The following is a 17,259-nucleotide window of genomic DNA, read 5'->3' as shown; positions in this document are numbered from 1 at the left end:
AGGAAAACGGCTCTCTGTCAATTTCTCTAAAGAAATTTGGACACCCTTGAGTCTGTTGTGAGCATCTTCAAGGAGCTGTTTATTGGGCTTTCCTTTTTTCTGGGTACAAAGGAAGTTAAAAAAATATATTTTTTAAACATTTATTCATTTTACAGAGACAGAGACAGAGTGTGAGTAGGGGAGGAGCAGAGAGAGAGAGGGAGACACAGAATCTGAAGCAGGGTCCAGGCTCGGAGCTGTCAGCACAGAGCCCGAGGACTGTGAGATCATGATCTGAGCTGAAGTTGGACGCTTAGCCCTTAACTGACTGAGCCACCCAGGCACCCCAAAGGAAGTTTTAAAGACTATGAATAGGGGCGCCTGGGTGGCTCAGTCGGTTAAGCTTCCGACTTCAGCTCAGGTCACGATCTCGCGGTCCGTGAGTTCGAGCCCCGCATCGGGCTCTGGGCTGATGGCTCAGAGCCTGGAGCCTGCTTCCGATTCTGTGTCTCCCTCTCTCTCTGCCCCTTCCCCGTTCATGCTCTGTCTCTGTCTCAAAAGTAAATAAACGTTAAAAAAAAAAAAAGACTATGAATAATAGGAAAAGAAATAAAGGCAAACACTAGTGTTTCCAGAATAGTGGCAAAGACATTACAACTCTTTGCATCCCAAATAGCACTACTACGTACTCCCAATACACTGAGAACGTATCGGTCTGGGAACGGGGATATCTGGATACTAGTCTGGGTCCCCCACTCATTGGCTGTTTGACGTTGACTAAGGCACCTCATCCATGGGGTTAGTGGAGCCAAGAGGTGGAGACCAGAGCCAGCCGGCACTAATCGGGTTCTCCCGCCTGCTGCTCAGGCTACCGCAGCACTTTGTAGCACTCTGCCTGTCTTCCTTGGGAAAAATGGGGCTAATACTCACTAAAATGCTGTGTTTCTGTGGTCTTTTTACACTTTCGTTTTCTGATCAGTTACGGTGACTTGTATTGTGACATTTTAATTGTTTCACACACTGAAGACAATAAGGAGGAAAGAATGCAAAATTTTGACCCTGAGAAACAATTACTGCGTAATCATATCCTTCGAAAGTAGGGAAAAGAACGCACAACTTTCCCAATCTTACACTTGAGGATTTATAAACAATTTCTATTTTGCATCTAAACTGGAGCTATTTAAAAAGGTAAGCTACAAATACACACACACACACACACACACACAGAATTTGGTTAAAAACTTGTGGAAAAAGAAGATGGGTACACCAGGATGTCAGAGCTTTGTATCTTTAAACATTTGAATCAGAAAATTTTCCTTGGTTCTAATTCTGTTGTCACCAGGGCAAACTCTTGATTATTTTAATTCCTGTACATTTGGCTACAAGGAGCAAACATGCTGGCCAGAGAAATGTGAGTTTCTTTTGTTTGTGGTATGTATATATATGTATACACACATAGACAGGAGTTGATGGATTAAAATTTTTTTTAATGTTTATTGATTTTTGGGAGAGAGAGAGTGAGCGAGGGAGGGGCAGAGAGAGAGGGAGACACAGAATCCGAAGCAGGCTCCAGGCTCCAAGCTGTCAGCACAGAGCCGCAGGCGGGCTCCAACCCGTGAACTGCGAGATCATGACCTGAGCGGAAGTTGGATGCTTAACCGACTGAGCCACCCAGGTGCCCCATGATGGATTTTATTTTGAATGTTTTTATTTATTTTTGCGACAGAGAGAGACAGAGCATGAGCAGGGGAGGGGCAGAAAGAGAGGGAGACACAGAATCAGAAGCAGACTCCAGGCTCTGAGCTGTCAGCACAGAGCCTGACGCAGGGCTCAAACTCACGGACTGTGAGATCATGACCTGAGCTGAAGTCGGTCGCTTAACTGACTGAGCCACCCAGGCACCCCTGGATTTTATTTTTAGAAATCAGATTCATTGGCTCAAAATAGTGTTATGAAAAAGGATGGAGAACTGTTCTTTTTTTTTTTTTTTTAAGTTTATTATTCTTGAGAGATAGAGACAGAGCATGAGCAGGGGAGGGGCAGAGAGAGAGAAGGAGACAGAATCTGAAGCAGGCTCCAGGCTCTGAGATGTCAGCACAGAGCCAGACACGGGGCTTGAACTCACGAACTGCGAGATCATGACCTGAGCCGAAGCCAGACGCTTAACCGACTGAGCCACCCAGGCGCCCCATAGAACTGTTCTATATTAAAAGAGTCTTAAGGGGCATAAAAACCAGATGGCAATGTGGGATCCTTGATCAAATCCTGCTTGGAAAAAACCAGCTATGGAAGACATTTGGGAGACGATAAGGACAATCTGAATATAAAGTGAGAATTAGATGATATTGAGGGAATTAATGTTCATTGTGTCGTGTGATAACGGTCTTGTGGCTAGGGAAGAGATTCTTGGGAGCTGCGTGTTGAGAGGTTGAGGGGTGAAGTAGCTAATGTGTCGAACTTATTTGGACAAGTACGCACATCAGGCATATATGGCAAAGTGTATAGTTATTCGCTGTACCCCTGGTCTGCTTTTGTTTGATAACGTTCATAACGAGAAGTTTCAAAATCATTTCTATGAAGTTAAAACCTGAAATCGGTTTCTTGGCAGTGGTGAAGATCTGTTTCAAGTCGAGCACTACAGGCCTGACTGTTGGGCCACAGCACCCGTGCTGGCCCGGCAGGGACACTTGGGCCCCACTTGGGTGCATGCTGCCATAATCGCCTCCACCTGTCACGCGAAATCACGCAGGTCGTGGCAGCTTCCCCAGAGGACACCAGAGTGGTGTCAAATGTCCTTGGAACTTCAAACAGAGACTAGAGGAGAAGACTGGAGAGAGAAGAGGGGAAAAAATGAAAAAGAAAATCTAACGACAGAGGGCTGGTTATACAAACAAGTAGCCCTGTTCCATTCCCTGGCGCTTCCCCTCCCCCACGGCCCTTTGCAGGGTTGCAGGTGGGTGGGGTGAGGCCAAAAAGGTCATTAATAAGGAAAAATCAGGTCATTTGTTTTTCACCCTTTGTCTCCAGACACAGCTTTCCTTGAAAAGAAGGGTCAAGGGCTTCCAAGTGCTCCTTAACTTTCAGCAACAAAATACATCTCATGGGGCAGATGCCTGGTGACTTCCTAGAAAGATGTTTATTCTCCACCTCTTCCCCCACCACACATTCACTGCATTGGGATTTCAAAAAGGTCAGTAAGATTACATCTAAGAAATCATGTTGAAGGAGAAGGGGATGCCATTCATTCCGTGCACAATGCGTTTTCGTGTGAATGAAACTACGTGGTTTTGACTATTTGGGACTAGAAGTACTCAACTCTCCTCGGCTTCAAGATTTTATTTCTGTTTATCAGCCTTCCACCCTCCACCCCCGTCAGTTCCTTTTTCAACCTCCTGTTCTCTGGTGGAGTGCTAAGCCCTTATCGCTGGGACAAAGCACGGTGTCATACTGTTTTCTCCATGCTGTCATGTGCCAGCCAGTCTGGAACCACAGTGCCCCATCGGTAGGGCCGGGCTGTGACTCAGTCAAATGCATTCTTCCTCTTGGTTTGTATCTATTAAAACTCACCTTTGTTTTGGATCTGTTTCTGATGATGACTTTATTGTTTTTGTGGCTTTTTTTTTTTTTTTTTTGCTTAACCCAGGTAGTTTTGAATTGTGTGGTTTCACTATGCCTTTTCGAGTTTCATGGAAGTCTCAGGGACAGGTCTCCTAAAGGGGAGGAGTGGATTCACATGTGTGTGATTCATTAAGGAAGGTCCCCCCAGGAGGGTAATCGGAACGGAGTGGGGAAGGACAAGAAGCCAAGTGAAGGGACTTCAGGCAAAGTCCCAGTGTTTGCCTGAGGCCACAGGGGAGCTCTGGAGGACCTAAATCCTATCTCAGGGCTTGTCCAGGAAGCCGAACTATCTTCTCACACACTTGCACTAGCGACTCATTGACTAATGTTGATCTGGAGAAATGTAAACCTCTAAGCATTTTCAACAATCTGTGGATGGTGCGGGCAGAGCAAGGGCTGGAAGTAAGGTGTGTGTGGATTTTGTGTGTGTGTGTGTGTGTAAATAAGTGTACATGGACAGTGTCCACTATAGTGGGGCAAGACCCCTTTGTTACTTTTCCTTCCATATATCCCTTGAGGATTCTTTTTTTTTTAATATTAATGTTTACTTATTTTTTTTTTTAATTTCTTTTTTTCAACGTTTTTATTTATTTTTGGGACAGAGAGAGACAGAGCATGAACGGGGGAGGGGCAGAGAGAGAGGGAGACACAGAATGGGAAACAGGCTCCAGGCTCTGAGCCATCAGCCCAGAGCCTGACGCGGGGCTCGAACTCACGGACCGCGAGATCGTGACCTGGCTGAAGTCGGACGCTTAACCGACTGCGCCACCCAGGCGCCCCAATGTTTACTTATTTTTGAGAGAGAGAGAGAGAGAGAGAGAGAGAGAGAGAGTGGGGGAGGGGCAGAAAGAGAGGGAAACACAGAATCCAAAGCAAGCTCCAGGCTCCAAGCTGTCAGTACAGAGCCCGACGCAGGGCTTGAACCCACAGACTGCAAGATCATGACCTGAGCTGAAGTTGGAAGCTTTACCGACTGAGCCACCCAGATGCCCCTCTTTTTTTTTTATTTTTATTAAAAAAAATTTTTTTTTTCAACGTTTTTTTTTTATTTATTTTTTGGGACATAGAGAGAGCATGAACGGGGGAGGGGCAGAGAGAGAGGGAGACACAGAATTGGAAACAGGCTCCAGGCTCTGAGCCATCAGCCCAGAGCCCGACGCGGGGCTCGAACTCCCGGACCGCGAGATCGTGACCTGGCTGAAGTCGGACGCTTAACCGACTGCGCCACCCAGGCGCCCCCTTTTTTTTTTTTAATGAAAATTTTACTATCAGTTTTCCAAGTCCTCTGAATGAACCAGTTGAAATGGAACAGTTATGGCACATGGTTCCACAAATGGACTTCATTACGTTCCTTTCAAAGCTGGCTTTTTCTCTTCCCTTTGCTACATCCCTTGGGGTGAAAATTTAGAAAGTTTTAGTTGTGTGGTTGAGTTAGAAAGACTGGGAATGGTTGATCTCCACTGTTAAATAGTTAATGAAATCAAGAATTTTGAGACAAGAACTGCAGTTAACCAATTAAAACCCAGGCATATCTGTTTAATTAAAGCTGGAGACCCAGTGACAACCCTAAAATGAACTATACTTGGGGTTGATTCAGATAATGATCTTTTATTTGTTTTCTTTTCTTTAAAAGTGGTATGTCAACATCACTTCATTTCTACATTTCCGAGTTCTGTACATAATTCTTAAAAGGAAATAAGCAATGCTCAATGTACAAAGTAAAAACAGAAAACTAGAAAAATCTGAATAAAATGGAGCAAGTTGCCATAGGTCATACAGTACAAATTAGTCATTAGATGTCATCTGAAGTGCGATACCACTGCTGTGATGATGAGTTAAAGAATGAAATAAAAATACTCTATTTTAAACAAACAGTATATATATATTTATATGTATATTTTTTTACAGATAGTAGACCCAGTGATATCTGCAGTATTGTAAAAACTTATTTACAAATAACTTTTTTAGACATTACATATACATCAGCACCGTAGTAAAAACAAAAACAAAAACAAAAACAAAACGACCTTATTAAAATCTACCTCTCTATTTAGTTGGTCCCAGTACTAAGCATTTGGAGGAAGCTTTTACAAGGTAATGGAGCCCCCTTCTCTCCATCAGCCACCCCCAGTTTCTCATCGTTGCTTATATATTTGTTTCCTGTACCTTTCAGAAAAAGGTAATTATGCTTTCTGTCTTCTTGTTTACTTTGTGTATTTTTTTGTTTTTTGTTTTTTGTTTTTTTTTGGTTTTTATCTGTTTCCACTCAAGAGTTTCCCTGGTGGTGGCCCCTCCCCAGGCAAGGGGCTTAAGGTCACCTGCCACCACCTCTTCCCAGGGTGCAGCCTCTGCCTGGGCTCTCGCCCACCCGGCCTCCCCTGCTCTCCATCCTGCCCCTTGCTCAGGAGATCCACTACCTTGGGACGTGGCGAGCAAGCCAAGGGCAGTGTTTGCTTGCCTGCCTGTCTCCATCCTCTGGCCCCAGCTTCCCATTCGAGTCCCCTTCTCGGGACCCCCTCTGAGTACAGCCAGTCCAGCCTCCCACAGCCTTGGCCCACGTGTGGCGCAGCGGGGTGCATGTGAGCGTACAGAGGGAGCCAGGCTTTCGGACACGGAGCAGGTGGGTGGTGGGAGAAAAGCACACGCCATTCTTACTCCGGATAATAATTATGCCACATGGCCTCCAAAAACGGGACAGTGGGAACAGCAGCAAGGACTAAAAAGACAAGCCTTACAGGAAGTGGTAGAGGTTGTCATCCCTTCCGACAGACTTCGCTTAGGGCAGACTGGAGTGATTTACAAAGAGAACGACTGTACAGGACTTTCTGAGCGGATTACTTTGCCCATATGGGAGGAATTGTATCTTCCTTCTTTTCATCATCAAAATGTGTAAGGTGGGGCAATTGATTTTTCAGTTCCTTGTCTCTCAGTGTTTTAGATTTGTCTTTCCAGTGAGTGGGGATTAAGGGCACGGCCAATTTCAGAGCAACACCCCCGGGGTTTCTCCAAAGGGAGCCAGAGTCAGCGACCATTGGGGCCATTCCTCCCAGGGTGTCCCAGAAGTGTCAGGTGTGGCTCCTATAAACCCACCGTCGAACATCAGAGGGGCCTGCTCAGTTCCGGGCGGAGAATATTCACTCGACTACATGTTAGAGCAAAAAAACTCCAGTGTTGCCTTTGCATTTCAGGCACGGTCTATGTTCTTGCGTTTATTCTGATTCTGCCCAGGCCCCCTAAAGACAAAAGCTTCATTTCTTCTGGAATAGTCTGTAAGGAAAAGCAGGGGCAGGATGGGGTGGAGGCAAGAAGGAACAGGGTGGGGAGGGGTGTGGGGAAAGACGACACAGCATCCAGTCGGGGTCTCTCCACCCCGTGGCCACCGGAAATAGATGTGAGCTGCCTGGACGTTATCAGTATCGCACCGAGGCCCCAGGAGGCTCCAGCCCAACTGCCCCAGGGAACTGTCACCACGGTCACCAGCAGAGGGCTGCCTCCCCCAGGACTGCCGGACAGACCCTTCTCTAGGCTCACGTGGCTTTCCTTGAGAGGCAGCTAGCAGCAACGCCTCTAAAATTCCTGAGGGTCATCACGGGCAGCAGACAGGCTTGTAAGATCCTTTGTAGTCTCCCTGTGACATCTCACTGTTCTTCGTGTCCACCCTCCAAACACAGTAGCACGTCTTGACGCCTGACAGCTCTTTCCAGCCAGAGTTCAGCGCCCTTCTGACCTGCGCTCTTGGCCTGTGCCACCACCCAGCAGCCTCCATGGGATTCTTCCCGGCCCCGGGCTCTGCGGTCTCCGGAGCTGGGCCAGGAGGGGCTGACGGACACCCCACACCGGGCAGCAGAGTGACGGGCTGGAGCAGCTCTCCCTGGGCTGGGCGGGCACAGGGAGTGCGGGGCCGAGGGGCTCCAGATCTGTCTTCCCCACCTGCCTCCAGTGTGTCTCCCTCTCTCGCAGCAGGGACCTGCGTGGCATGTTGTCTTGAGTGCTGTGTGAAAATCAGGTGAAACGAGGCCCAGTGGGGGCTGCGATTGGCACCTGGATCTTTCACTGTGGGCCAGCTGCAGTTCTGCTCAGTTTCCGTGGGTCAAAAAAACGAAAAACAGGGATGGCTCAACATCCTGTTTCTTTCTCACGTTTTAAGCTTTCAGCACTAGAGTTGTGGCTCTTGGGGCCTCCTCTTGACTAGGGGTTCCCAAACAACTCATCGAGCTCCTGCATCCACTCATCCCCTGGCCCCCCTTTGATGATGGAGTCCACGAGGTCTGCACTGTCTGAGAGGCCAGGGAAGGAAGCCCCGGCGGCTTCGCCGCTGTAATTGTATGCCATGTCCTGAGGGGGGTTCCGCTCATAGGCCTGGCTCTGGCCGCTTGGGGCGAAGCTGCCACTGGGCATCTGCTGCTGTGCCGGGGGCTGGCTGAACGCTGGCATGCCGGGGACACCCTGGCTTAGGCCGGACATGACCATCGGCCTGGCCTGGCTGCCGCCTTGCTGCCCCGGGAGCGGTGGCATCATCTGCCGACCCATGGCAGCTGGGTTGAGGGTTCTCACTGCGCCGGTGTTAGCATCCACAACCTGGCCCAGTCCCTGTGGGAAGTGTTGCTTGGTCAGCCTCGGCTGACCAGCCTGAAGTGGGTAGCTCGCACCGTTGTTGAATGATCCCAGTTCTCCACTAGTCCTCCCAGGCATCCCCTGTAAGCTCCTCTGTTGCCAGCTCTGCGTTCCCTGCTGGACCGTGCCCATGATGCCCTGCAGCCTCGGTGGGCCCTGGGGCCTCGGCAGAGCCTGGCTCACGGGCCCTTTCATCTGCTGGTGCTGTTGGCTGATGGCCGAGTTCACCAGCATGCTCTGTCCAAAGCCACTCACCATGCCAACCCCTTGCCCGGAGGCGGGCTGCCTTGGCCCCTGGGCTTGGTTGTGTGCGATGCTCATGCCACTTTGGTTTGGGTGCTGCAACATTTGGGTCATTCCTGGGCTCATACTGTACATTCCGGGTTGGCTGGTGGGTGTGTTACTATAAGGGGCCAGTCCCATCTCCGACTGGGCTGCTGCCGTGGCCATTGTCCCTGGGTTCTGGGAGGGTCCCATTCCCATCATGCCCGCATTCTGTGCCATCAACCGTGATGTTCGAATGCTCTGGAGGGCTGCTTGGCTTCTCACGGCTGCTATATCCTGGGGAGAACCTGCAGGGGGAAAAAAATGGACCCATTCACTCATCTCAATATGCACGTTACTGTAACACGTCGCTGGAGTTTTCTTTAGGAATGACCAAATTCTTTTATATGAAAAGATCCACAAAAGTGGTGATTTTTTTGACTGTAACATATGCTGATTACAAAAAATTTGTAGGACACTGAAAAGTACAAGAGTACTTAAATTCCCACCATCAGAGATAACCACCACTGTTTTATAGACACATGAAAATAGGGATCCTACTGGATACTGGACACGTGCTTTTGTAGTTATCTTGATAACTCTGTGATTATTATTTTCACTTGCAGAAGCAAGATGTTTCTCACTCTTCTGGATAGGATGCCACCCTCAACCAATCAGATACCATTTTTCTTGGAGGTGAGAGGGAATTCACCTCCTGGGCTAAATTAAGAAGAAATGGCCGATCACTTTGTGTTTTCTCTTTGCGAAGTGGAACACGGTTCAGTAGAGAATACTATCAATAAAGACCATTAGACTAATTTCCCTTAAGACTTGAGTAGGATTTGAGAGGTTAAAGGCCACTGCTCCTGCTAAGAAGCTATTTCGACAGATGGGACACTTTTTGGATCCACTCTCTAGATTTCCACACGCTCCAGATTGTCTGAATCATAACATGTCAGTGCACAATGGCCAGCTTCCTGAGCTAGAAAAAGAAATCATCCTGCTACTTGCTCTTTGGCAATGAACTTTATGCATTTCTCCAGCAAAGTCCACTCACTCCTTCAAATCGGCAGTGACTACTTCTCTCAGCAGATTGCTAACACGGTTTTTAATGATGCTGTTTAAAAGTTGGCCAGAGTCTGAATGCCAAGTCCCTCAACTCTAATTAGGCATTTGAGTGAGTCCTTCTTTACATGTTCCTAAGAAATTTCCAAATCAGCCAAGAGAATAGAAATGTCACCCTGAGAACCCCAGTCAATGCTGTAAAGGGCTAGGAGGTGCACAAAAATGAGTTTTTCCTATGTCCCAGCTAATGACTGAGTCTCTAAGACCAAAAAAAATAGTTTTTTTTTCCTGGACATTTAAAAAAGATGCAGCCTGGGGGCCAATCAATATTATAAGCAAATGTGATACTACCTGCAACTGGGATGAGATGGGATGAAAAGCCAGACGAGAACAGTCTAACCTTGTTAAGCTTGGCACCTTGGCAGATAAGTGTGTTTCTGTCTTCCTGATGGGGTTATTGATTTCTGGGCAGCAACTATGTCTCCATATTTTCTTTCTTTCTTAAAGAAAGAAAATTATGGGAATTTTGATTATGACTTAAGTTTTTGTGGCCTGAGATCAATATCATGCTGCATTGAGAAATGAAATGGTTACTGTGGGGAAACCCGAAAGGGCTGGAGAGATCCTTAGAAATGTTTCGGTTTTCTGTTTTAAGCTTCATATATCGAAGTGATTTAAAAAAAAAAAATCAAAAGTTCCTGTTAAACACTGGATGGTGGTATATATTGTCTGTAATCTTGTTACGAAGTTTTGTGACCTTAACGACTAAATTTGTATCGACTGCATGGCCAATCTGATCAACTGTGGTGAAATGGGTTATTGAGTTGTTTGTAAAAAAAAAAAAATTTAAGGAGAAAATATTGCTGACTCGGAGACTGATTGGCTAGACCCAAATTGCATAAACAGACTGATGAGCTGCTGGAAAGAGACAAAAAGACTTCCTTTTTTTTTGGACATTTTTGTTGTATGTTTATAATGGATATGTTGAGGGACTGGATATGGTCTGGGCTACTTTTGTGAATGACAAATAGGTTCCTTTCTTTAGAGGACAGAAATGCTGCAATGCCTTTTAAGAGGTATTAAAGCATTAATCCGAGCCAACCTTTATCTTTAGTACAAAGTGACTGTGCTATCTAGGTGTAACTCTAATGAAAAAAAAAAGGCATTTTAAAACCAGCAATCAGCTCCGTATTTTCATCCTAGGTACAAAGAAACAAAGATTTTTCTTAATCTAGTTTTATGCCTTCAGTAATTTTATTTATTGATTTATTTAGAAAGCTTATTTATTTATTTTGAGAGAGAGAGAGAGAGCACAGGGGAGGGGCAGAGAGAGAGAAGGACAGAATCCCAAGCAGGCTCTGCACCGCCAGTGAGGAGCTTGATGCAGGGCTCGAACTCACAAACCGTGAGATCGTGACTTGAGCCGAGATCAAGAGTCGGAAGCTTAACTGACTGAGCCACCCAGGTGCCTGACCTTCAATAATTTTAAATATATATAGAAAAAAATGCAAATGTGTCCAAATAATTACCTTGTCTTTATCGGATTACCATATCGGTTAAATAACAGACTAATTTTCTTCTTCTTCTTTTATTTTTGCCTAAAACTGATATTATCGTGGGACACTGTACTCAAGTTAATTTTCTTATCCACTGGTTAATATCACCATGTGAAAATCTTCCATATTCAAATAGAGATCACATGCAATTTTTTCTTAAAAGGGTCTGTTTTCTCTTTTTACTCACAGGAAGCCTATATTTGTGAAAAATAAGCATTTCTCCATAGGCATGCAACATTGCCCAGAGGCACCATACTCAGTAAAAGAAAGATAGTCATTAAACCTTTGAAATGTGTAGCGGGGGAGTATGCGTATGTTCCCAAGTAAGTGATTCCTAACGAAACTCTCCAAGGACAGTATTTCTTATCTATACCAATTTGCTATTTTCCTAGATACACACTATTATGATATCTAGGGTGTTAGTAAAATAAAATAGAGAAGAGAGTGAAAAAAGAAAAAAAGTGCCTCATTTAGCTCAGGGACCGCACCATGGCCCTGGGTGTTCAACTTAAGTACAGCTAAATTTCCAGGTTGATTACCTGTGGGGTGGAGTTTTAGAAAAGTTCAAAGAGTAGAACTTTTAACCTGGACCCAAGGCATACAGAATAACTCATAATACAGAGGAAGCATTAAATGTTGGTGGGTCCCTTTATTCCAAAAGATAATAAATGAATTACGAACCTAGAAAATGCAAGGGCCACTATGCTGGGTTTATAAGATTTTGTATTTTTAATTAGTTCTTGATATAAATCACCAGTTCGTAAAGTGTGGCCCTTGGGCCAGCAGCAGCAGCAAGGACTCCTGGAAGCTTGTTAGAAGTGCAAATTCTCTGGCCTGACTTCAGACCTCTGGAATCAGAGACTCTGGGGGTGGGGCCAGGCCATGTGTGCTTTTACAGGCTCCGCTGGTGATTCTGATGCAGCTAACGTTTGAGAACTACTTGTAGAAACCTAGGAGGGCTCTGTGTCTACAGCAAAAATTATGCGTGTAACGGTGACCATTTCCACACCCCCTCTACCCATGACCAAGTGAGAAACAGAATTCTTCAAAGAATATCGGCACTGATTTAACACACATAACACCTGTGCACAGCTTCATTCCTTTTGTCCTCCCCTGGGTCAAGTCCAAAGGGGTCTGATACATGTGTTCCAGGGGTGGAAGGGAGTGGTAGCTACTCAGGCCACTGCCTTTCCACAGGCAATCTTCACTGAGATCTGGCCGTGAACACCAGTGGCTTTCAGACTCTTTAAACCACTACTCACAGCGTGTGATCCAGTATATTCACATACTGGTCTACAACAGAAACAAAAGTTTCCCTTATTATGATACACTCTCATCATTTTTCTATTATATTCCTTTTAAGAAAATGTTGGTTGGGACCCATTACAACCTACTTGTGTGTTGCAACCCAAAGATTGAACAATGCTACCCGAGATCATGAATTTTTCACCCCCTGTGAATTTTTCACAGTCTACGAGAAGGGTAGCACTTGCAACATGCCACACAAAGTCTGTATTCGTTTATATATATGCATATTTATGTGCAAGGGGCCCCATAGCTTCTGGCAGATTCTTGAAACGACCGACGACCGGTAACACTTGAGAAATTAGGACCCAGGATCTAGGTCCCATGAAAAGGGCAGAGGATGGGAATTAGGGTTTCTGCTACTAGGCGACCCCTCTAGCTCCCTGAAAATTCCTGTGATGAGTCTGGGATGGTTGTCAGGCTGATCCTCTACCCCATACAAGACCCTCAGGGGTGCTCTCTATTGGAGATGGAAGGGATCGATATTTGAGTGGACTTTATACTTCATAAAGGAATGATAACACTGAGCACACAATATGCCCCTTGCTACTGGGTCATGAGTCATCAGGGTTTCTGCAAAGGGCAGCAGGATCAAGACAGTCCAGTCAAACTCAAGGCGCTTTGGTCTTCTAGATTCAGCAGAGATCGGTGGTGCTGCAAGCCAGATTCTTCCCAAGTGGATGTCTGAAGTGGGGGCCGTGGCCGGCGGACATGCTGGGATTAGCGAGAAGGATGTGGCACAGGACTGTTCCTCCCATGCTCCCTGAGATGACGATCCAGGCAAAGACAAGGCTGATGGCGGACTAGCCAGGCACCAGTAGGTCCCCGTTGGCTGTTAAACTATTGAAATACTTGTGTATCGTTGGTAAAGAACAGTTACCCCAGCCCTGCCCCCCACAGCCACTCTGACCCCTGCCGGGGCCAACCAGGGCCTCTCTGTGACGCAGCCACCAAAAGGTTAATGGCTGCCACAGCAGAGGGCTCCAAAAATGCATTCTGACTGACTGGCACCCTCAGTTTTAACATATTTTTAATATTACCTGAACCCAAACACAGCACAGAAGGCAATGTCACTGGCTACACGCTCGCTCACACTTCACGGCTGGAAGGTATAAAACGGAAGAGGTGTGCACTGGCCTCACCTTGAAACTGATTGACCTGCTGCACTGGGTATGGATTCCGTTGCTGTTGGAGGTGCTGGCGGGGTAAATGTGATTGCTGCAGCTGCTAGAACGACAGGACAAGGACAGGGAGGTGACATGGGAAGAGACGATTAAATATCGTGGCGGTTTTGAGGAAGGCAGTTTTTTCAAAAACTAAACTTTGTGTTGAGGAATCAGGTGCATCCAGGCAAGTGTGCAAAGCATGGCTCTGATGGATTTTCACAAAATGAACACATCCTGTAGCAACATAAGCAGCATCTAGATCAAGAAACTGAGCACCGCTAGCATTCCCCTCATGCCCCTTTCCAGTCACGACCCACCGCAGGGACCCACTTCATCTGACCAGGGAGCCACCTAACAGTGCAGACTAGTGACATCTGCTTTTGTGCTTCGTGTAAATGGATTCATACAACGTATTGGTGTCTGGCTTCTTGCATTCATCATTATATTTATGAGGTTCATCCGTGTTGATGCGTGTAGTTGTGGCCTGTTCACTGTCACTGTTGAGTAGTATTCCTTCCTATGAATGAATACACCATGGCTTACTTATCTACCTATTCTACTCATGATGGGCATTTAGAGTGGTTCCTGTCTTGGGCTGTCACAAATACTGCTGCTATGCACATCCTTGCACGTACCTTTCGGTGACTATCTGGCATATCTGATGTGTAGACTTGCTGGCTCACAAGGAGTGCGTATCGAGGGAGCCAGTCTTGGCTTTGACTTTCCAACATCAGCTTGCATGTCTTCCTTAGCACTGTGGGACCCAGCTCCAGGGACGAGCAACTGATTTTTAATGACCTAAATAGCTGCTTCCGGTATAGGAAGATGGGATTCTCAGGGGCTATAAAAAAGGCTAATCTTATTCCCACCAGGCCACACTGCCTGTAAAATACATCTCCGCAAGTAAAATATACAGCGTTTAGTGCCTTAAGGAAACCGCGTGGGACTCCACATGTACCAGGAGCCAGAGGCTTGTGATTTTTGTCTTTCTTCTTCCACTCGCGGGCATTTTGCGCTGCCGGAGCTGTTACCAATCTACTGGAAAGGCTATTATGATCATTACCATGCTGTATGTGAAAAGGGAAAGAAAATAAGGGTGAGGTGGAAAGAGCAGAGAAAGGGGTTTTAGTTCCCAGTCTGCCGTCAAGTAGCCGCGTGACCTTCGGCATGTCATTTAACCTCCTTCTGCAGCTGCTGAATATTCATTGAGCACCTTTCATCCGCAAGGGCTTATAAAGAACGTAGACCAAGGGCCCTGCTCTTTAAAGTGTTCATTATAAAAATAACACACATTGGTCACTTCTTAACACATGTGTTTATTTCTATTTTTTCTTCTTTGTTTTTGTTTCTGGGCAGCTCTACAATTTTCTTTCTCTTTCTTTCTTTCTTTTTTTTCTTTTCTTTTCTTTTTCTCCACAAGGCCAGCCAGCACTCTGGCAACCAAAGAAAAGAAAAGCCTCTGCCCCGTTCACCTCATCCTGGGGTGCTTACCATAGTGTTTTGCACAAAGTGTTGAAATTAATTAATTGTATAGATAAAGTATAGACAAGAAACCATGCTAATCTTTTAGGCAGCAATATAAGGGCATTATTGAGTAAGCTTCTCCTCAGCCAAACTTCTCATATTATGTAAGAACTTAAGTGTCCACACTGACTGGGCAGAAGCCCTGGGGTGCCCTGTGGTCGGCTGGGGGTGGGGGCCTCCTGTTCCAGTCCCGGGGCTGTGCCTCTCTGGCTCTGCGATCTCTGATACTTCACATGAGCTCCCTGGCCTCCAGTTTCTTCACAGGTAAAATAAAAAAGCCTCCGTGATCACCAATATTTCTTTCCAGTCTAAAATTCTGGGTTCGGTTGAACCTTTGTGAATAGATGTGAAGTGCCGTGCTCCAAGTAAGGCATTACGTGTCAACTCACACCTGCCTTCAGCCGGCTCTGTCCTGATTTCTAAAGCCACCGGAGTCATTGTAAAGTTCCCAAAGACAGGCAAGATCCCAAATCCTTCTGTTCTCCCTCCCAAGTCCTTTCAGGAAATCCCAGGACCTCCAACACGCTGCTTTCAAAACTGCTATTACTAGGCACTTTCACCACTGTTGCAGAGACCAAGAACATCAGCTCAGCATTGATACGGCAACATTTGTTCTCAAGACACAAAGGCTGACGACCCACCCCCCAACAGCCTTTGTAGACCCCCCAACAGTCTGCACGGACAAGCTCCGTCTCTGGGCACGGGCAGGCTGCTGCACTGAGTTGTTTCCGAGCAGGCCCTCAGTTTCGCTTCTGGGCTAGTCCCACTGATGGCTGGCAGTCGTGGCCCCAGCTCTGACATCACAGTCCGTGACACCAGGGTCACGTGACAGGTCACCACATACGCGTGTACAGTTGCCGAAGAATTTTCCACACATTACTCTATGTCGTCCTTAAAACGGTTATCAGAGGAAGGCCGGGAAATTATTAAACCTAACCTGGCGGATGAAGAGAGTGGGGGAAGAGGTTTTTCCAGAATCAGACCACAAGCAAAAGGTGGGACACATCTGGAGGCTGAGTAAAATTCTTTCCTTGGTCCCTCTTCATTTCTTGGTGCCCACAACCTGCTAAGGAATGATACCATTTCCCCATCTTTTCCAAGGGGCCCTGGATCTCTCTGTGTGTCGGCTCCTTGTCTGGGCACCCTCCTGAGGCAGCTCTCCCTCCACTCTTGTGCTTCCCTCCTTGTCCCCTGGGGTTTGGCTGCCCTCGCTGAGTGGGGACAGCCCTGGCTAGCACTACTGCGTTTGCCTGGTTACCCAGGCTCCTATTTGCGCCTTGGTCACAGCACACACATCAGAGGCCATCGCTCACAGTATCAGGAGCACCTGAAGTTTGCCGGGATTGGCCAAGGAGAGGATTTACAAAGCCCAGCTTCCCCTCAGCGGCTTCATTTATCACTGCCTGAGAGATATTAGCACGGTTCCTTGTCACACACCTTATGCAGGGTGAGAGGGAGAGAGGTTTGTTTGTACAAGAGGTGCCAGGCGGCTGACTGACCTTGGTAAAAAGGGAGATAATTACACAGCTGCTCAGGAACAAAAGCAGAGAAGGGAACATAAGCGAACTGTGTTCAACAGTACAATTTTTCTATTTGGGAGATGGCTGGTGTTACTCTGAACTGCTGCTCTTAGTAGGGACCTCAACATGCCTGTGTCCCACGTGGTATCTTGTAAATATGGGGTGGAGGAGGCTTGGTAAGTTTCCAGAATTCTGATTATATTAGGAACCTTCTAGGAGGGGAACTGTAGGGCAGAGCTTTGTTGGGCTTTAAGCCTTGGAAGACAACCTCACGCCTACCTCCTATAAGAGAGAGAGAGAGATGCCCTGTGCAGAATCCCACAGGAGCCACGTAGGGATCTCTTGTGGAAGGCCTCACGCCTTTCCTGGGATAATAATCCTGGATCAGGCATGGGCATCTTGAAAAACAAAACACATTGAAACCTACAGAAGCAGCTCTCAGGGAAGGCTTTCTTTCGGAGCTGGAGGAATTCTATGGCGAGGGTGGACAAAGATGCCTACGGTAAGATTTATTCGTGTTAGGCCTTCCTTTAACTCAAAGATTTCTTGAGCTGTTTTAAAGCTGTTGGGAATTTTCTTAAGTTTGCACCCTTTCTGTGACCCCGGGTTCAGGTTTCCAGGTAGTTCTGTAGGCCCTATTATTCTGCT

At 46.6% G+C, this 17,259-nt stretch overlaps 1 protein-coding gene across 2 annotated transcripts in view; it reads right to left on the bottom strand.

Annotated features, from left to right (window-relative positions):
• Positions 1–5,185: 5,185 nt before the first annotated feature.
• MAML3 (mastermind like transcriptional coactivator 3) overlaps positions 5,186–17,259 on the bottom strand; it is a 414,834-nt gene continuing 402,760 nt past the window's right edge. Inside the window, exons 4-5 of one of the 2 annotated variants that reach the window (XM_030313029.1) lie at positions 13,544–13,628; positions 5,186–8,783 (exon numbers count right to left, since the gene is read on the bottom strand). In XM_030313029.1, the coding sequence (XP_030168889.1) occupies positions 7,786–8,783; positions 13,544–13,628 (1,083 nt within the window). In that variant the 3' untranslated portion in view covers positions 5,186–7,785. The remainder of the gene's footprint in view (positions 8,784–13,543; positions 13,629–17,259) is intronic. The other variant, XM_030313030.1, reaches the window with a different exon arrangement.

Source organism: Lynx canadensis, chromosome B1, assembly GCF_007474595.2.
Source record: "Lynx canadensis isolate LIC74 chromosome B1, mLynCan4.pri.v2, whole genome shotgun sequence".
NCBI classification, from domain to species: domain Eukaryota; kingdom Metazoa; phylum Chordata; class Mammalia; order Carnivora; family Felidae; genus Lynx; species Lynx canadensis.
The sequence above is the reverse complement of the archived record's forward strand: the minus strand, read 5'-3'. Positions and strand labels throughout refer to the sequence as shown.